The sequence below is a fragment of the Glycine max genome, chromosome 2 (assembly GCF_000004515.6).
Source record: "Glycine max cultivar Williams 82 chromosome 2, Glycine_max_v4.0, whole genome shotgun sequence".
NCBI classification, from domain to species: domain Eukaryota; kingdom Viridiplantae; phylum Streptophyta; class Magnoliopsida; order Fabales; family Fabaceae; genus Glycine; species Glycine max.
In genome coordinates this window covers 50341812-50363086 of record NC_016089.4, presented here as the reverse complement: position 1 = coordinate 50363086, position 21275 = coordinate 50341812, and the positions used below count along the sequence as shown (strand labels likewise).

The following is a 21275-nucleotide window of genomic DNA, read 5'->3' as shown; positions in this document are numbered from 1 at the left end:
ATTATTTGCTTATATGTTACCTTCAGGCATTATAAAAAAAAACTGTTGCCTCCAGGCAACGATTAAGAAACCTAAAATAATTTTTTATTTTATTTTTGTTTATATGTAGAAGTGTATCTATTGGAAGCAAAAGGCTTCCAAGTTTGTTATCCTAAGGTAAGGAAAATTATCTTTCTTTTTTTTTGTGTATGTGTTCGTTTTGATGATTTAAAATTATCTTTCTATTTCTTCAAATAAAAAGTTTTTGTATAATTTACAATAATTTTTTGAAAAGCAGTGTTAGAAATGAAAGCCAATCAAAACTAGTTTTCAGAAGATTTTTTTTAAAGTGAAAAAATTGTAATTTATCATTTTGGAAATTTATATTATACTATTTTTAGTTAATTTCATTGAAAAGATTTTTAGAGTTTATTTGGTGTTTATAGAAATTTTGATCATATTGTTTGGTGGTGGTATTATTCAATACAGTATCCTATACAACCAGAAGTTGTTTAATTATATTTAAAACAAAAATAAAAAATAAAAATTTTGAATTCAGAATAGAAAAGTTGGCTCCTTCATGTTACCAACCCCATTTGCTCTCCATCGTTTTCTCATCGCAGCTCCGTCCTCCGCTTCCTTCGGCAACGTCCGACGACTTCCTTCTTCAACTTCGATTATTGTCAACGATTGAACAAAGACATTAGAAGGTTTGCTTCTGTTGCTTTCGCATTAACTTGGGTTGTTTAGGTTTTAACCGTTCCATTTGCTCTGTGTAGTTTGGTCTCTGCTTCCTTTTGCAACTTCCAATTTGCACTTGCATGTTCGACTTCGAGCGTTGTCAACGGTTGAAGAAGCACATTAGCAGGTGCGTTTTCTCTTTCTTTCGTCTTTGTCTTGTTTCCCTCTTTTTTGGTTCTTTCGTTGTTATTGTTTTGGTAGTAGGGCTTGCTGCAATAATCGTCGAATGAACGGATAAATGAAGTCATTCATGTATGGTTTTGGAAAGAACAAAAAAATGATTATTTCTGCACTGCTGTTGTTTTCAAAATGGTTATCAACTCTCACTTCGTGTCATTAGCTGAAATGTTGAATGGTATAGTGAGGGAAAATATTCATCCCCTTTTTGGCTTTTTTTGCCTTCCACTTTACTGGGATGGGGACATGAGATTATCACAGTTTATCACCTTCGTTGTTTTTGTTGTCGTCAAGTTTATCACTGCTTGTGTCCTCTTTGATATTGCTTTATGTCACATGGACAAAGCATTCACAAAATTCTGGACCAATTGAAAAGCATTCCAACAAACTTAAATGTTGATGTTCTTAGACAATTATGGTTGTACACTATTAAAAATAATGGATTTTTTGGTATTCAAAGGGAGCTTTTATGGCTTAATTTGATATTTCTTTATGGCTCATAACACTTTTTCATTCAAAAAAATTAAGGAGCCTATAAAGAGAGACGGGGCATAATACCATCCCACTAATCCAGAAGCCCTGCACAGAGAAGTTGCAACTATTTCTTTATGGCTCATAACACTTTTTCATTCAAAAAAATTAAGGAGCCTATAAAGAGAGACGGGGCATAATACCCTCCCACTAATCCAGAAGCCCTGCACAGAGAAGTTACAACTATCTTGACAGTTATTAGCAGAAGCAATAGGTCAGTGGAAAGGCCTTTAACAAATGGCTGAGATTCTAATAAAATGTCAACATTCTCAAAACCCCAGTAGAGGATTTCTGGATATATCAATGCTATCAACCCAACTGATAAGCCTCCCAATACAGGGAATGAAGATCGTGGAATTCCAGTGGCCTTGTGCAGATTGTCAACAATAGTCAACATATATGATGTACATTTAGATAGGGGCCAATGACACCAGGCCACATAAAATACCCAGCAATAGATACAGTGGGAGCTCTGAAATCAAGTTGAATACTCTCACTTTAAAACTTACCCATCAGATTGAAAATAGCAAGAAATGTTCACAAAGAATTCAGCTTTTGTTTTCTTAAATTTCAAAATCAGCAGTTCAATAGTATATATCACCCACCAGTGTCTGTTTCATAGAGACTAAAAATATAGAGAATATACAATACCAAACCTGAATTTCTGTAAGCAGAATTTTACAAATGAAATCATATTGAAGCAGAAAGATAAAAGTAAAATGGGCATACTATGGAATTTATGCTCAAGTAGTTCAATGATCCAATATGACACCCAAAAGGTAAAATTTACTTGCATTTGGCTGCTTAAATCTTCATTGTAGGAGAAAAGGAACTAGCTTACTAAGGGCTTCCATGTATTATTATACTTGACTAGATTTAACCAAGTTTGTAACGAAATGTCCAGGTACAGCCCTTCTAAGTTGTATGTTTGTAAGATAGGCACAGTCAGTATGACAGCACTAAGTATCACCATGGAAGTATTATTTGTAAGTGGTAAAGATGCATCTGCAGATGAGGGCCACAAGACAGACTCAACAGCGAAAAAACATCCGGCAACAGCAGCATTGAAACCTGATAAGAAATATAAATTACAGAAGAGAATAATCTGATCCCAGGAAAGTGATAAAAGTAACATGTACCGGCAGAGAGGCCAGCGAGATCCAGCGGTGAGAAGGGAGAGCATTCTGCCGGAACTCTTTCCATTGTCAAAGAAAGGATGAAGGGCTTTGGCAATGGAAGTACCAATGTCGACACTTGGACCCTCTGGACCCAAGGAATTGCCGGTGCCTAGAGTAACAAAAGCTGCCATGGCCTTTAAGAAAGGGCGGGAAGCAGACTTAGGTAGGCAAATGGAGTTTGGAGGAAAGGATCTTCTTCTTGGACAGCAGAGTCAAAACGTTAACGAAGGAGGTTTATAGCAGAGACGCAATAACACCTCCAAAAGTCGGAACTAGTACTACTTGTGCCCATATTGTCTCAATAGGCGCTTCTCTCAGCCATGAAGCGCCTTGATTAGGAATCCCATCCCAGAACAAATCATAAATTTCATGGACCTTATTTATTACATGTCATTAGGTTACATTGATATCACATAGGATATTATTATTTTATGAAATTATGATTAGAGAGTCTATCTATCTATCTATGCATAGCATAATAATAACTTACAACATAATTGAAGAGCATGATAGCGACGACGGTGAGGAGACCAACCAAGCATGAAGATATTATTTCGGAATCACCAATCCTGGTGAGGAGCTTCCATTCTCACTCTAGTTGTTGTTCCGAAGTAGAAGCTCCTTCTTCTTCCTCTTCCTTCCCATCCCCAACTTGCCTATTATTAGGCACACAACATGGACGCCTAGCCCTAATTTGACGACACCGATGAGTCTCGTTTGTAGAAGTAGAAGCAGGAAACAACGACCACCACCGTGTTAGTGTTAGTGTTAGTTCTTCAAATTTAGAAGCAAGGATTCAAACTCGATCATGGAGTCGATGACAATGCCGAACTCCTATTCCTGCTATGCATCCTAAGCCAACCATTTCTCATGTTATTCTGACTTCTTCCCACGCCACACTAACTCACTTTCCCCCCTCTAATTGAAAATAAATTTAAAAAGGTGGAATTGATAAACAATAGAAAAAGAATGAACAATGCTTACTTATTACATAAAAAAAATATCTTAATTTTTTCAAATTCCAAATTTTACTCTTACCTTTTTTTCTATCATATTATCCATTACTTGTTCTTTTTTTTTCTTTCTCTTTTTACACAAAGTGTATATACTTCGAATGCCTGAAGTTGTTTTCAAATGACTTCAATATAATAAAATTATTGTTTTTTTCATAAAAAATAATGTTTTTTTTTAACAAAATAAAAATATTATTAAATTACTCAAATTAGTTTTTAACCTAAACTAGCGGTGTAAAGTTGCTAAAAAGATTTTGGCAATTTTTAACCTAATCCAATCCAATTTATATTAGATTGAATTGGATCAAATTTAAATTTTAAATCAAACCAATCGCATGATGATTTCAAAAAAAAATTAAAAGTCATTAGATTAAATAATTTATCCTCAATATCAATATAATACAATCCATGAATACTCATAAATTTAATGAAAACTACAAAATTATAAAAAAAATTACTCATTGAATAATAAATGGCTCTTAACTCGAACAAGAGCTTCTAGTGGATAAAAAAAAATCCAATATAGGTTATTGAATTGCTAGGTCAGGGCAACGTCCTTAACTCCAACAAGAGCTTCTAGTGGAATTTACATCTCACGCATCAAGAAGCATAATGTAGACAATCGAACCTAAGCCTGGTTCTATCCTTGTTGAGATATACAGACGAAGATAGATTTCAAAGTATACACATACACTATTACAGTGAAATATGTATTCGTTTGCACAAGGCTAAACAACAATGAATAAAAAAATCCACTAAAGGAAAAATAGAAGGCAGAAGTCATGGTTATCTTTGTATCTTCCCAGCAGAGTGCAGATAAATTGCAACAGAGACAACACTGTAAACATAATTTAACAAACTTTTATTCAAGAGAAAAAAAGAAATTGGTATAAAGCAATTTATGTGAGACAACAAAAATGAAGCATTAAAAGCTATTGCCCCGAGGCATGCACATCAACATGAAGCATTTCAAAATTTAACACAAGTTATCATCAAGAGCCAAAGCCATAAAAGTACTAAAAAAAATCAACATTTTAATTTCAGTTGCTGGTATAGTATGATGTATTCATGTATGTGCAATACTTGGGTCATGGCCTCATGGGAAGAAAAACACAATATATGACATGGCAAGCACATTCATGATATAATAAACAGCAACTTACACTGTGCCCAGGAAGAAGGCCAGGGAGAGATGGAAGCCAAAAAGGAACACAGAAACAACTGCTGTAAGAAGCATTGCAACTGAAGTAGAATACACCTGTGAAAGTTAATCACAAATTTGAATTCCACTTCAAAAATTTTTGCTTGAGCTAGTACGGCTGTAAGGGTGTCGTAACGTTTGAATAAACTAAGAAAAACAGTAAGAAGCACACACTTAGATCACATTTATGAAAGCATTCATCAATCATCAGAATGCAGCTCTACTTCTAAACACTAAGTACAGAATAAAACTTGTGTCCAGTTCATTAAGCAAGCTCAAATCCTACAATCAATATATGACAATGTGTTCGGATTTCCAACTCATCTAACCTCCGATTGTATTCTATTAATTTTGTTTTGTAAAACCTTTCTGAATAGATAATGCGATCAAATAGTATAGAGATAGATAGGCCATAGGAGAAATGAGAGAGCCTAAAACTCCAATAAAGATGCTTTCAATGCAAGCAAAAGTTAGAGAGAAAAGGAAAAGATGGCCACAATTTATAGCTCCATCTTTTTCTCTCTTACACTAATCCAGCAAGTTTTCAAGATCCCTGATTAAGATGCTTTATTTTCAGCAGCATACTCAGGTGGGAGAAGAAACAAATTGTTGCAGGCTTCTTATCTGAGCATGCTTTGTTACAAACAATTGTAGAATTAGAAGATGAACTTTTGACAGAAGATGCTGGGGATGCAGAACAACCATGCTAGAGTCTAAAAAATGAAGCTAGTCAGATTGTACTAGGAAAGATACAGGCCAAGTATATTTTTGGACAATTGAGGCCTGAGGGTTGCCCAACATCAGATCTATAAGAAGTTCTGATAACATCTTGAATTTCGATCAGGCCTAATACAACCCCGAAAGTTAGCTCATGAGATGAGAGGATTGTCCAAACTTTTTTTTTTTGCTTAGCAAAAATAATTATGTAATTTATAATAAAAGTACCAAAGGTACTATAGATACATATATGGATTGGGTACACAGCTGGTTCGAAATGTGGTCCTAACAATTTACATTAGGGACCAACTACACCCAATACCAGCATTACATATATGTTGCACCTATTAAAAATAGATCCCGTCATCTATCCTACTTTCCCAATTACCCAAAAGCTTCTTTCAAATTAGAAGACTAGTGATTAAAATGAAATTCAAAATCTTTCTCCATAACTTTAAGCCATGACCAGATTAGGAGAAGTGCATCATCCATCACTTTGCTTGCATTGAAGGTTTGGTTTTCAAACACCAACTTATTTCTATGTTGCCATATGGTCCGTGTAAGGGCTATCCACCAACACCTCTATCTTGTAGCTTTAGTCCCAGCAGTGTTTCCACTGTTGTGTTGCAGAAAATGTTCCCTCAAGTCTTTTGGGAAAGCACCCACTGTTTTCACCCATGACAGTGACTCCCACCAAAAGGGGAGGGTCTTGCTGCAATTGAAGAATAGGTGTGTTGCATCTTCCTTCGAGTTGTTGCATAATGGGCACAACGAATCACTTATCTCCATTTGTCTCCTCAAATTCGCCTTTGTTGGTAATTGATCTTTGATGAGCCTCCATGTGAACACCGCTGCCTTAGGTGGTATCTTTAGTTTCCACAATTGCCCAAAGATCCCATCCTCATTGTCCCCCCTTATTGCCTCCAGCAATAGCCTATACGCAATTTTTGTTGAATAGTTTCCTCTCAGATTTGCCTTCCAAGTCCATAAGTCTACTCCTTGTTGTTGTATTGATGACAATCCATTTTCCTCTAGAAATTCTGCAGCCGTTGTAGCTTCGCTATCAAATAAATTTCTCCTCCAATTGAAGCACCATTCCCAACCTTCATCTTTGTGACTTCCCATGAGGCTGATAGTTTGTTGTTGTTGATTGGAAATTTGGTACAAAGTAGGAAATTTTTCCATTAATGGTCTGTCCCCAATTGTCCATTTGTCCATTTGTCCTCCCAAAATCTGATCTTGTCCCCACATCCCACCCTCCATTCTATTTGCTTTTTAAGCACTGTTGACTCCTCCTATTGATTGAGGTGCCTTAGGTCCTTCCACCAATGAGAGTGAAATCTACTTTTTCTTTCATCATCTAGATTTCTCCACCCGCCGTACTTTGAATTTAGTATTCTGGTCCACATCTATCCATTTTGTTGAAACAGATCCCATCTCCACTTTCCAAGCAATGCTGTGTTGAACTTCCTCAAGTCTTTAATGCCCAATCCTCCTTTCTCCTTAGGGAGACATACAGTTTTCCACTTGACCCACGCGATCCTCCTTTGCTCCGAACCTTCGCCCCATAGGAATTTGCGTTGAATATTGACTAGCTTCTGCACTACTTTGTTGGGTGTCCTGAAAAATGAAAAGAAATAAATTGGAAGCGCTGTTAAGACTACATTAATCAGAGTGACTCTCCCTCCCAAGGAGATGTGTCTTTGTTTCCATCTAGTTAATTTTGTCTCACACTTCCTAATAATAGGATCCCAGATCTCCGTACGTCTTGGGTTTGCCCCAATCAGGATACCAAGATAGGAAAAAGGCATAGACAACATGCTGCAGTTTAGGAACTCAGTAGCCTCCTTACACCATTGGTCTGATTTTCAAATTGCCCCAAATTGACTTTTTGCAAAATTGATTGAGTCTGGAAGCTAATTCAAAACATCCGAGAATTGTTTTTATAACCTTCACATTTTCCATTGTAGCCTCTCCGAAGAAAATGGTATCATCGGCATATTGTAAAATACTGACTGGCTCCTTATTTTTCCCCACTAGGAAACTATTAAACAACTTTTTGTCCACAGCTTCTCTCATCAAACCAGTTAGGCCTTCTACAGCAATGTTAAACAACAGTGGCACGAGGGAATCACCTTGTCGGAGGCCTCTTTGTGGGGAGAATTCAGTAGTCATTAACCAAAATAGACACCAATGCTGAATGGAGGCAGCCTCTGATCCACTTTAACCACTTGGGGCAGAAGCCTAATCTTGTCATCATATAATTTAGGAACTCCCATGAGACAGAATTGTAGGCTTTTTCATAATCTACCTTAAACACCAAGCAAGGTTTTTTACACCGTTTTGCCTCCTCCACTACTACTTCATTAGCAATCAACACTCCATGCAGCAAATGCCTACCCTTTATGAATGCAGTTTGTCTCTCATCAATTATGTCTGACAACACTCTTTTCAATCTGTTTGCCAATATCTTGGCCACAATCTTATACATGCTGCCTATTAGTGAAATAGGTCTATATTTGCTGAGAGATTGTGGGTCTTTCATCTTGGGGATTAGGGCAATGAATGAAGCATTGCAACCCTTTGGAAAAGTGTCGTTGACATGCTCCCCTTTGACTTTCTGACAGCAAGATCCTTCTTTGATTTGAGGTTGTCAGTTTTTTGAACATTGCTCATTTCCATTTTGCCATAACCTGCGTTTACTTCCGACCTAGGCTCAGTTGTGCCGCTCTCTGATTGGTTGCGCCAAACTTTGTCTAGCACGCACAGCTCAGGGATTGGGCAATGTGCCCTGCTGCATCGGTCTTTATCCTTTGGATCTTCACTCCCTTGACCTCCAGTAGGTAACTTCTTGGTCCAACGGACTGAGTGATCGCCGACATGTTTGCTCCCTTAGCCGCCACTGGGTATCTTCTCGGTCCAGCGGACAGAGTGACCGCCGGCGTGGTTGTCAGCAATTATCCTCGGCAAGAGGACGCTAGATCTCGAGAAAGGTGTGTCTGGGTCGTTGTCATCTAACAAAATTTCTTTAGATGACCTGATTGTGCTCTGGCGATAGCGCGTACATTCCTTCTCTGTTCGCGATCTCTTCCACCAGGTACACTGTGTGGTTCTCATCTCCGATGTGCACTGGTACTGAGTGATAAATTACCGGTTTCCATGGGGTTCTGATAAGAACCCTAGCCTTATCGAGCCTATGCATTTCTTCTACATCATCATCGACATCCACCAAGTCGCCTGTTGCTGCCACAATCTATCAAATGTATCCGATATCCCATGCAGCTAATGGTATGCCCCAACAATGAATCCATACCAGCCTATTTCCTGGTCTCATCTCCGGCTTCCATTTCTCCAGGGAGTAAAATAGAGACGAGCCCTTGTCATTTTCTTCCTTGATCATCACTTCTGCTTTCAAGTCCGACAGACCCAGTAGGATGACCATGTCATCTCCTAAGTACTTGGGCGTGACGTCTGACCCTAAGGTCTAGAAGATTTCATCTTCAACTCTTTCAAACATCTCTTGTTTCTTCAACCTTCTCACACATGCATCTGTGTACCAGCTTTTCTCCCCCACCAGAATGTCAAGTTGGACCGATGAGTGTAAGCCCCCGTGACTGTGTTGAGTATTAGTTAAGTTCCTTCTCTGTCCTACCTTCACTGTGCTTGTAGTCAGTATCTCCGCATATGTCCTTTTGGATGCAATGTTGTGTGGTGCTATGCCTCAAGCTGCTACTATTTTGTCATTCTCTTTTTGGCCTTGCCCCTGCCTACCGTGGTTGACTATGGAACTACTGTGTGTCCTGTTTGCTCTCCCGTATTTTGGTATGTTCACGTACATCTTCAAGCCTCGATGATGATATTATCAAGCTACATTTCTAGTCTTTTCTCGTCAGACACTCCCTTGAATCTCACTAACCCATACCTTCGGCCTCTCTTGTTTCTCTGCTTAGATACGAATATCTCCCTCACATCCCGCCATTTTTTGAACTGGGTCCAGAGCTCCTTCTCCGTTTTGTCATCAGGGAACCTAGTAAAGTAGTATGAGGTGATGTCTGTTATGGTCCTCCAATTTGGTTGTTGGTAGTTGACATGTTGTCCAAGCCTATTTCCCCTGTAGCCTTGTCTGGGATCCACTCTATCAGTTGGTGGTTCTACTCTCTGTTTTCCTCTCCTTTTGTTTCTCACGGTGATCCACTCACTCTCTCTCACTCTCACTCTCTCTCTCATCTCTCCCCAAAAAATAAGTGTACTAGGCATCCAATGTACATATTAACCACAATATTGTCCAAACTTATATGATCTCTATTTTGTCCATATGTATAATCCATGTGAGATTTCAACACAGAAGATATAAAAATAATTGTCAGCAAGTATCTCGTATTCAGGATAAATATCTCTTATTTAGGGGCTGTACTTTTGCTGTTAAAAATTAGGATTTGGTTTGTATATTTTCTGATTTATTTTCCTGCTTTCCTAGTTTCCTGAAATGAGATTGTAAATCACATTATATATATACTCAAACACAGGATGTCGTCATGCAATTCAGAAATCTTTTCTCCCTTTTCAAGTATGATGATAAGAAAAGAAATAAAGTAATATCGGACATAGTAAAGTGACGGTTAAACAAACTAGAAATTTTAATATATTTTTCATTTAATAGTTGAACCCGAAAGCAAACATCTAATGAGCATCACTAAAGTTTAGTCCGTAAAGAATAGTGGGGGTCTGCAGCAAAGTAACGATATCATACACTCTAGCCAACAAGTGATACCAGCAAGAGCATATAACTCTAATCCCACAATTTTTTGCATAATTTTATATGTATATTCAGTATGTGTTACCATAAAATCCAGAGACATACAACAAAAAGTGTATCATATGAACAAACAAATAATAAAAAGTTATTTTAGATGTAGTATGTTTAATCATATGAGCAATTTCAAATAAAAAAAAAAAACCCAGAATCTTAATTAAACTCATGAAAGTTTCAAATTCTATTGATGCAATTAAATGGTAGAAGTATCATAACACGGTCATAAACCCAAGTCTTACTTTCACAATGTTGTCAGCATACTTCATTACCATTGAAACTGCAATTCCACTGCAAAAAGAAACAACCACGTAAACACATTACATTAACAAGAAAGTGAAAACTGTAAAACAATAAAATAATGATAAATTCTGCTAGTATTCACTTGAAAAGAGATATTCGCATTTTTGGTGTAGAGAGATGAATTGATGAGTTAAAGGAAAATAGCTTAAAAATGACAACAGTTGAAAATAGAAATCACAAAGATAAAGTTGAAATAAAGCCTGTTTCATGCAATTGGCACATGAACCTTCCCGAGATTTGCTTATACGCCAAGAACAGAAGCCAGTGTATGACTGTTATCCAATTCAAAAGAACTGAGCCTAAGCTCTTACAAGGATGCAACTAGAGTATGGACTTCTCGGAGAATGCTATTTTCTTTTCAAATAAAAAAACAATTACCCCAGCATGCCTTGCACCCACTATTCCTCCTTATATTCCCACTCCACTCCCAACTGATTTGTCAACTCAGCATAACAAATTCCCCTCCCTATCTTGAATTTGGACTAAGCCTAACTCAACCTCAAAAGTTAACACATGTCGTGAGAATTGTCCAAGCCTGAATAAGCTCTACTTCTGCCATATGTCCATATCTATAGTCGATGTGGGATTTCAATAAACTGGATCCCAACAACTAGTAGGAGAGGGAGGGGTGACCCACAAGCAATGTTGTTAATGAGGGATGGCAGTTCATGGCGGAAAACCAAAAATCCGCCATAAAAATATGGCGGATGACGTAGCAAAAAATGACGGATGTCATGGCGTACAAAAAAAAATACATATATATAAAGTCATTGAAATTGAAAAAAACAATGGATTGCATTCAAATAAACTAAAAATGTTTCATGAGTTCATACAATAATCAATTACCAACACCAAATAAACTCACTAAAGAGTTCAAATAAACTAAAAATGGGATTGTCAAAAGTAAAAAGAGGGTGTCAAATAGCAAAAGAAAAAAAAAGTTGCAGACAGAAAAAAGGGGTGTCAAATAGCAAAAACAAAATTTAAATAAAAATAAAAACTGAAGGGCACCACTTCACCCGCGATGTTGTTTGCCTTCATGGGGTGCTGGTCGTCGTTCCTGGTCCGTGCTCGTGTCGCCGTTCGTGCCGACGTTGACTGCGTTCTACGTGCAGACTGTAGAGGGTGTCACGGCTGGGTGTGGCTGGGTGCAGCTGGGTGCGGGTGGGTCACGGTATGGACGCTGGGTGCTGGGGAGGGTGCGGCTGGTTTGCTTTTGGTTGGAGGGTTGCATTTTGATTAACAGGTGCGTGGGAGAGGAGGGCTAAGCTTTTGAATGAATTATCGGGTAGGGTTGGGTCGGGTCAGCCCAACTCCTACCGTAGACAAAAAACAAAAAAAATCCGTCATTTTCCGCCTCGCCGCCATGACCGCCATCTGCAACTCGCCACGCCACCGCTATTCGGTGGCGTTTTTTCTAAAAACCACTACGCAATTCTGCCATGGCGCCGCCATTTAACAACACTGGCCACAAGGGCCATGGTCAACCCCAAGCTTTTAAAGTGTATTTATATTGCTAAACAAAAATCTTTGGCCCTCCTAGCTATCTACCGTAAAAGGAAAAAAAAAGTTATTTATCCTGTTAGTTATTCTATTTCTTCTCAGACATGCTACCCTATTCTACCTCCACTTGGTTTTCTTCTTCAAGAATTTGGATTTTCCTCAATTCCTCCTGATCTTCTTCATTCTCGGTCAAATCTCAATTCCTCTTCATGGAAGTGAATAAAATCCAAAATGAACACCATAATTCTATCCTTTTAAGTTTTAAGGAAAGATTACAAAAAGACAAGTAAAACCCAAAATGAATAAAATAAAGAAACATATTGTGAACCCACATACAAATTGTACCAGTTGGTTTAAAAACTTTGTCAAAGTAGAGAGAGGGGGAAACAATGGTAAATTTAAATGGAGACGTACTTGCATGGTACAGTCAATACCTCTTGTACTCAACCCAATTATGTATTTCTTTTACTCTAGAAAGTATTAGTTATACATATAAGTTTCCTGCATATGTATGGTCTTGCACCCCCCCCCCCCCCCCCCCCCCCAAAATTAATTTTTGGCTACACAAGAATAGTAATTAGGAAAAACTTCCGGCCCTCAATAAATTTTATAAAGCTCATCATTTACCTGAGTGCATGGTTGAAAATCATCAGAACTGTAATGAATGAATATCCATGGAAGAATCCCCTGAATAAAGACATAAGGCATATATTACTGATGTGACAATTTAGGCTTTATAACTCCAATGGCAATAAACACGATTGTTTATAATACTTGGTACTGACTTATATGATCAAACAACATATATTACATGTTATTGTTATGAACCTTAGCATAGGATCGAGTCGCCGGCCTAGACACGGAAGACTTCTTTCGACCTATAGTGAAAGCAAGAAGCAGACTTGTCCTTGACAGAGCCCCTCCTAAACTAACACAAGTTTTTCTGAATATTTCTCCTTGATTAAATTTCAATCAAGTCTGTCATTTAAATAGGCTACAAAAATATCCCTAACAACTATCCTAATTGACAAAATAAAAATAAAGAGAATTCTAACTAATAAGATGTTATCTAATTATCCTAAAGAATATAATAAAGATCTGATCTGAAATCAGGATTCTAATATCAAATCTTATTAAGATAGGAAAAGATAAATTAACAAGATAAACTAAATAACTCAAGATTTAGATATGATAATCCTAACTTGTGGCCATATCAGTCATCCCATTTGATGAGAAGATTTTCTTCATATATTAACACAAGAAAATAGCAAGCTACGATAAAAACAAACTGCAAAGTCAAAATCTGAAAGAAGAGATTGAATTACTTGTTCATCACCGCATCAAAATCTTGAACCAATATTGCAACAGCATTGAAACACATGCCAAAGACATACAACCAGAAGTTCTGAACATTTATGTTCCGTGAAGGACGTTTTTTAATAATAGCCTGCCAAAAATTATGTAAGAAAATTACTAAACCACAATTTATGGCTAAGAAATCTTTCTCAATGCTAGGTAATAGAGCTCATAAACCTTATTTTAAGCAGACTGGCACATCCCCAATGACTAATCAAATTCAGCTCAAGCATTAATAAATTCAGATAGACTGATTAAAGATTTGAGATTAATACAAGAAGGGTTCGAATGTAAAACAATTTTTAAGCAGCATATTCCATCAGTCAATAGTAGTCAAAGAACAGAGTATAATTTTGGCTGTAGATTAGACTGGGTGTCATTTCATGAAACCTCAAGGGGTTTAATGTAACTGCTCCAAACTAAAATTACCTCAGTATATACTCCTGCAAAACCACTCAAGAGAGCCATGACCTAAAAAGAAAAAGTTCATCACGATCTGTTTCAAGCCGAAAATTCAGCTTATATTACTTTATATTCCTAACATGAAAGCACCACAAATGTTAACAACTCACAATTGCCATCACCCAACCTTGAAAGGGAGTTTGAAGAACACGATCAGAACTGAAAACACAATACAAAATTTTCCAGAGAAATATAAAAACAATTATCAATAAAATGTAAAACTTCTGCTATACTTTTTGTGTGTAGATCACAGGTATATCCCTACTATTTATGTATGATACATGCAAGGAGAAGTTACTGTAATATCACACATTTTTCAGCAGTCACACTTGCTAAATTACTAACCTATCATTTATGGTTCATTTGTTTGTTACATCTATACATAAAAATTTCATAAACATGTTTATGACTAGAGAACATCTATAGAACAGTCATGGGAACATACAAATACACAAGTGATGGCCACATATCAGCCTTGAATTATTCTTACTTTGAATTCAACTGGGCTGTAGTGCACCCAGCAGCGAGTAGAACAAAAGCAGCCCACTGAATCTCACTTAGCCTGAAATGTAACAAGAACACAATGCCAAACAGCAAACCATGAATTTTGGTGATGTATCGATTTCAACTAAATAACATTTCTCAGTCATTAAGGCTAAAATGATTAAATATAAAAAATAAAGACTAATAACAGTTAGTTATGTTCATAGAACATTTCATAACACAATGAGCTATAAAACAAGTGAAAGTAAGATGAAAGGAGGGAGCTTTTCCTGCTCATTTTTGTCCCCATAAAAGTTTGGAATACAGAGGGCATTACTTGCATTGATCCTTCACTATAGTTCTCATGACGAAAGGAGAATTGACATTTTTTTTTTTCATTTTACAAAGAGATAATAAAAGACTTACTTTTTCTTAAGTATAATTCTGTATAGGACACCTGTACTGATGATATTAAAGTTCTTCAATATTTGATAGCCTGGAGCATCTACATATGCAAAGATGTAATACTGCCATAAATTGAAAAGTAAATACAATCACATTCAGAAAGCATTAACATATCTGTTACAATAACAAAGTTGTAGAAGAATCCCATTGCCACCACCAACCTGAAGCAAATTTTTGACAAGGTAAAGTGCTGCTGGAATAGGATACACTATAACTTCATCCAAGGTTGTAGTCAACCTATGTCCAAGGAACAACACACACATCAAGTTATTTAAATTCATTCTACATAAAACACCAACACGAGGGTCTAGCTCAGTTGGTTGAGTAATGTGTGTGAGTTGTTGTAAACCCTTGATACTGAGTTCGATTCCTATGGAATATGGATTAAAAAAAACACCAACAAGGGAAAAAAATAAAGCTTCAATAAAAAAAAAAAAAGAAGTTGCAAATACCTAAACACCACTGGGAATATTAAGTGAACCCATTGGCCTACTCAACACAATTAACAATACAGGTTCTAGCCTCGTGAACTCCTCTCCACCTAAAGAACTTTGTTCAGACCCTCCCCCCAACACACATAAAATAAACACCATATAAAAGAATGTTTGTCTGTTTTTCAAAATTAAAATATCAAAAAATAGTGGTGGAGTAGTCATCGGGAATACAGTTCAAAATCCCAATGAGACAGTTTTTACCTTTAAAAGTTACCTTGTAAGACCATATGACCAAATGTTTTGATTACCTAGTGCAACTGTGCTTACTTGTATATGATGAAGTATTAAATTGTCAATCAAATTCACAAAGTACACAACTACTTTCTTCCTATGAATTAGCCATCCACAGGTTATTTCTCCAGGGAATAAGGAAGCCCAACAGTTTACAAATGCAATTAACAGTCAAATTGGTCCAGTTCCAAAAATGTCAAAAAAGATCGGGATTAAAAATGTTCGCAACCATAAATAAAGATAAAATGCACTGTTAAAAAGTTAATATATTCCCTGACTTGCTGCTCCGCATTATTGCATAATAGTTCGGACATAGTAGTATTTAAGAAATCTAAACAAAACAAAAAATGGCATCACCTGTTGTCCTCATTGACACCATCTTTTTTCCATATTCTTCCCAAGGCCACCAGGGATATAGCACATTTTAAAGTCTCCACCTATAACCAAAAGAGTAATAAAGCAGGTTTAGGTTTGAATTTTTTTTTTTATCAGCAAAAATAATAGTATATATTAATATGATAAAACAGTACCAGTGGTACTGATATATATACATGTCAATACTCTTCCAAGCAGAAGTATAGTTCCCTAATACACACTACCTAGCAGGCATTAAGGAACCAGAAATCTGACTATGGAGATTTCGTAAATCCACCCAACACCTAATCCTAATTTCCTCTGATTACAAATCCCTCCCTGATATTACTGGACCAATGGTGAAAAGGTATATCGAAACCTTTTTCTAGGTTTGAAGTTATGAAAGATAATAAAAGTAGAAATAACAGAATGAGCGTATAGGATATGAGGATGTGATATCTCCTCACCATAAAGTTAGCAGTAGTGACACTATACTCATACTTGCCAGCTCTCTTGGACCAAACGATTAGAATGGCTTGCGAACTAGTAAGAACAGTCAATGCAAGTGTAACAACTGACCTATACCAACAGGCAACAGGGATGATAGTTAAGAAATCAAACAAGCATTTCACAGTGTTATTATATGTGAACTGTTGTCATACTTGCGCTTCCACTTTACTTTCTCCCTATGGCTGTCAATTTTGGTTTCTGCCTCAGCACTCAAATCGTTATCTGGGACTGGAAGAGGCAAGAAATGAATGTTACATTAAAACAATACAACTATTCAGCTTAGAGGAGAGAGAGCGAGAGCGATACCATTACCTGACAGCAAAAATGATTTTCCAACGTCCTCAACGCCCGCATCTCTAACTTCATCCTACAACAACAACAATGCATCATCAAAATCGTACTGTTAATTGAAGAGTTTATGGAAGAAATAAGCGTCAAAACACTCACCTCGTCTTTGATTTTCCTGTATTCCATTATATCACAGAGATCTGCGCTTTGTGCATTTGAAAAACAGAGTTCAAACTCTAAACTCTTACTTTCCTTGATGCACCGGCAACGGATCTCGGCTGCTCACCGATTATGATATGATAAGGCCACGCTCTCTTTCTTATCTCTCTTTGCTACGCATATTTTTAAAACTAAATAGGCACATTAATGATTTTGGTATCATAAAATTACACAAATTTTACCTATTTAGGGTGGTATCAAGTGATATCAATGTATATTTTTTAAAATAATAAAATATTAGTGTAAGTGTATAAAAAAAGTAAGTAATATTTATGTAATTTTACAAAACTATAAAAAAGTGTACAATTTACTCTTATTTTAAAGATGATAAAAATTATCCTATTAGTGGAAATTATATATTACATAGGATAAATATTTATTTTATATAATTCTATTTACTATTTATAATAAATAAATATTTATAATATATATTATATTATAATAATAAATAATTAAAATCACAGTATGAAGTTATCTTTAATAATTAACAAATTCTTTTAAAAAAAAGGTATTGAAATTAAATTTTGAGATAAAAACAAAAGAAGGTATGTTGAAAAAAAACAGTAAATATACAAATAATTAAAAATAAAAATATGGCATTTTGAAATAATTGAGAAAAAATTATGATAATTTGAAATGGTTGAGGGAACAATGTTTTGGCTAATTGTTACAGTACTACGTGAAATACATATCTAAAAATGAAAAGGAAAAAATAATGAAAGTATTTGAGTAATGGACCAATTTGTTTAAATTAAAAAATTAATTTTTTTATATAAACATTTTTTTAAGTAGATGGATTTTTTTTTTTACAAACAAGATTTGCTTCTTAAAAAAAAGTTAAAAATTAATTATTTTATTTTTCAAAATATCTTTTATAAAAAATAAGGTTCAACAAATTAGTCCAATATAGGAGTAGATATGTACTTTTTTCTTTCATTTTTTTTTTTTTTGCGCTTGTCTTATTTGACCAGCCAGGAATAAATTTTTTATTATGTTTATTTATACATGCTTATTTATGTTTAGTATTATTAATTTTATTACAATTACAATATTTTTTTATTGATTATAATAAATTATTTTCACTATTTTATTTTAACATAAATTCATAAATTTAAATATTCAAATATTGAATGTTTAGAATGGATTTAGGATTTTTTTTTTAAAAGTAACCAAAATGGCGAGTCAAGAAATTTAAAACATTTTGACCAACTTTATACAATGTAAGGTTAAGATTTTAAAAAGATTGTTTTATTTGAAGTTTTAAATTTTTATTAAAATATGGTAATTGATTGTGGATTTTGATTATAAGTTAAAATATATTTACTGTATTCGTTTAATTAATATTTTGAGACAAAAAATGAAATTTCAATAATCTAGATTAACAAAAGTTGATGAGACGATGTGATTGTCCTGAATAAAAATATTAAAAGATTTGATTGTAATAATTTGAAATTTTTAAGGTAATAATTTAAAATTTAAGAATTTAAATTTGAGTAAAAATTTATCAAGAGATTAAAAGTATACCTTAACTGCAAAAGAAAGTTTAAAATTGTAACAAAACCTAAAATAAAATAAAAAGTTCTCTTTTGAAAAAAAAAACTAAATTACGGTCAGAAAAATTATTGGAATAATTCTTTATACAAGAAGTCTTTTTCTTTTTTGATTTTTTCAAGAACTTCTTTTACTTTTGAAAGGTTATGTAGAGGTAGGATTTGGTATTTAGATATTCTTGTCAGAAACGAGTTTGGTCAATCATTTCTAATATAAAATAGATTATGATATTTTGTAAATGTAAATAGGTAAATTGAAATTCTTATTAAATGAAGATAAACAAAAAAATCATTTTTTTAGTATTCTATATCTATAGGATTTTGAAATGCTCAGAAAATAAGAGTCAAGATTCAGGGTTCATCAATTGACGATTTGTTTTTCTAGAAAAGTAATTCTGGTTTAGATATATGTATAGAGAAAGTCAAAGTCGTGTGCAAAAAAATGCAAGCACGGTTTGGGGAGGGATTTTTTATTATTTTATTCTTAAATTTGATTAAAGAATAAATTATCTCGTGAACATTTTATTCATCGATAGTCTTAATGAAATATCCTATATTTTGAACATCTATTTACTCTGTAATAGAAGGTATGGAGTATACGTAGTAGCTGTTGATCATTTTAGTTTCCTGTGTTTTTCTACCACTATTCATACATTTCATTTTATAGCACTTCACTTTATCCATTTAATTCATTGTCTATTTTATTTAATGATACAAATTATTGCTCTATGTTACATGGCAAACTGGTTCTCAAATATACATAGTATGGTTTGATACCCTTTTGCTAGTTAAGTTTTCAATTTAATAGTTTTTACTTTATTGTTTTTTTAATTTTTATTTATGAACGGAGTCCAACTAACTTGTTATTTAGAAAATATGCTTAATCTCGTTCAAATGGTGTATAAAAAAGTCAACTTCATTGGAGAGATTAATGACACAAGAGACTTGGAAGTTGATAATAAGAATTATAAGTATTTGGTATGTGCAGAAATCTCATAAATCAACATTGATGGAAATGAATGTCATGAATGTGAAGGTAGTCTCATATTGCTTAACTTGACCATCAAATGGAAGATAATATAATTGTATTATTTACGTGAGAGATTGTGCAAAAGAACCCTTCAAATGAACACGTAGGAGAAGAGCAGACAATTACATTGACAACCAATCAAGCATGTAGTCTCTCTGGATCTACTATTGAATTTGACTCGCATTTGCACAAAAACACCTCACCAAGGCGTCATTGGATTCAATTCAATGAGAGCAGACAAGTCCAAAGTCCAAGCATAACAAAAGTAAAATAGCAACACATCACCCAACAGAAGGCAATGGGTGGAGGAGAGAGGTGACTGACCCCACAAGAGGAATAAAACAGGCTGTGGTAGAGCTGTGAACGTTCCATTTCACCATTCTAATGACATTAATATTAATATATTATATATATTTATGTCTCCGAAAACTAAGCTTTGAGCTTTGAGCAGAGGCAGAGCATAAACGTTGTTGTGTGTTTCCTTAGAAAAGAGAGAAAGAAATAATGAGCTCCATGGGTGAGAGCCAGCAGCGGAGCTTGTTTGGGAGTACAAAGGCATCGTCTCTGCCAGTGTCAACGTCGCGTTCAGACTCTGAAGGAGGCCTTCGCAGACGTCTTTCTTCTCTGTCTCTGAAGATCCAATTAGAGAGCCCGAATTCCTCCTCATGGTCATTTCCCAGATCCAAGTCCCTCTCATCCATGGGTGACTATGCAAGGACATGGTGGGACTGGAGCTGGGCCTGGATCCTCTCCAGGAAGCTCATCTTCGCTACAGATCTCGAAATGAACGACCAGGAAACCAAGCTCCTTGCTTCTCATAACAGGGGCACTTGGAGACATGTTTTCTATAAGCTGCGCTCTGAGATCAGAAGGTTCATCAATACTTCTGATCACACCACTCTTCCCAAAACCTACCACCACAAGTCCACTCCTCAAGTCTTCTCATAATTCACAATGCTTATGCCTCCTTCAAATTATTTAGTCTTTATTTCAGATCCACCGTATGCCTAGCTTCTGCAATTCGTTTGTTCTTTTTGTTTTTTTTTCCCCACTTAATGTGTACAATTAATTCTTCATGTTAATTTGTCCTATCTCACACTAAGCCTGTACTCAATTACGTGCATATTCTATAATCTATATTAATTGTGGATTGCTATAAATTTGCCTAATGGAACGTCTTAATTATTTTTAGCTGCAAATTGCAATGCAATATATATATATATATATATATATGAGCTCACGTACTGGCTACTGCTATATATCATATATGTTTCTGCCCTTGAAAGCCAAAACTCATTTGGTGAATGTAGAACCTGCTGCCAATTTGTATCGATAACAGAATCCCCTGCCCAAGTAATGATTGGTGAATTCTAAACTTGTTGCCGTGTGATTCAAGTTTCCTGATCTCCCACGTCCTCGTATTTTGTCCCTTTTTATTTCATTACTCATCGTGTCATGCCGTTTTACGTCGCGGTTATGATAATTAAGGTGCCTTCCTTCCACGGTTCCACCACCATATCACCGAACACCATTATTGTTGCTTTGCTTTGTGTCGGTGCACTATTTCTTCTTTGTTTTCTATTTTTTCTTTTTCTGAATAAGAAATGTGGCTAAATTTTTAATGCATGATTATCGACTTATGCTTCGTTTAACACTTGTCGGTAAGGAAGAAAATGATGT

The 21275-nt window shown here is 35.4% G+C and overlaps 2 protein-coding genes and 1 pseudogene across 4 annotated transcripts; 1 reads left to right on the top strand and 2 right to left on the bottom strand.

The window, feature by feature from the left end:
- The first annotated feature begins 535 nt into the window (after positions 1-535).
- On the top strand, positions 536-20794 carry LOC100500123 (uncharacterized). Of its 2 annotated transcripts, XM_006574284.4 has the most exons (3): positions 536-689; positions 759-847; positions 19554-20794. In XM_006574284.4, exon 3 carries the CDS (start codon positions 20100-20102, stop codon positions 20541-20543), a length of 444 nt encoding a protein of 147 aa, XP_006574347.1. In that variant the 5' UTR covers positions 536-689; positions 759-847; positions 19554-20099; the 3' UTR covers positions 20544-20794. The 2 variants fall into 2 exon arrangements, with proteins under 2 accessions (XP_006574347.1, NP_001237140.1); NM_001250211.2 differs by lacking the exons at positions 536-689; positions 759-847 and having other exon boundaries at positions 20041-20761.
- LOC100794741 (chloride channel protein CLC-e-like) lies at positions 2165-3668 on the bottom strand (annotated as a pseudogene).
- LOC100812860 (CMP-sialic acid transporter 4) lies at positions 4126-17173 on the bottom strand. Of its 2 annotated transcripts, XM_003519649.5 has the most exons (15): positions 16956-17173; positions 16821-16875; positions 16661-16736; positions 16466-16577; positions 16002-16081; positions 15081-15156; positions 14881-14981; positions 14462-14533; positions 14082-14130; positions 13939-13980; positions 13479-13600; positions 12781-12840; positions 10590-10638; positions 4783-4877; positions 4126-4457 (listed from the first exon to the last, which is right to left on the bottom strand). In XM_003519649.5, exons 1-15 carry the CDS (start codon positions 16980-16982, stop codon positions 4406-4408), a joined length of 1068 nt encoding a protein of 355 aa, XP_003519697.1. In that variant the 5' UTR covers positions 16983-17173; the 3' UTR covers positions 4126-4405. The 2 variants fall into 2 exon arrangements, with proteins under 2 accessions (XP_003519697.1, XP_040865886.1); XM_041009952.1 differs by lacking the exons at positions 4126-4457; positions 4783-4877 and adding an exon at positions 4896-4967 and having other exon boundaries at positions 16956-17152.
- Positions 20795-21275: the final 481 nt, after the last annotated feature.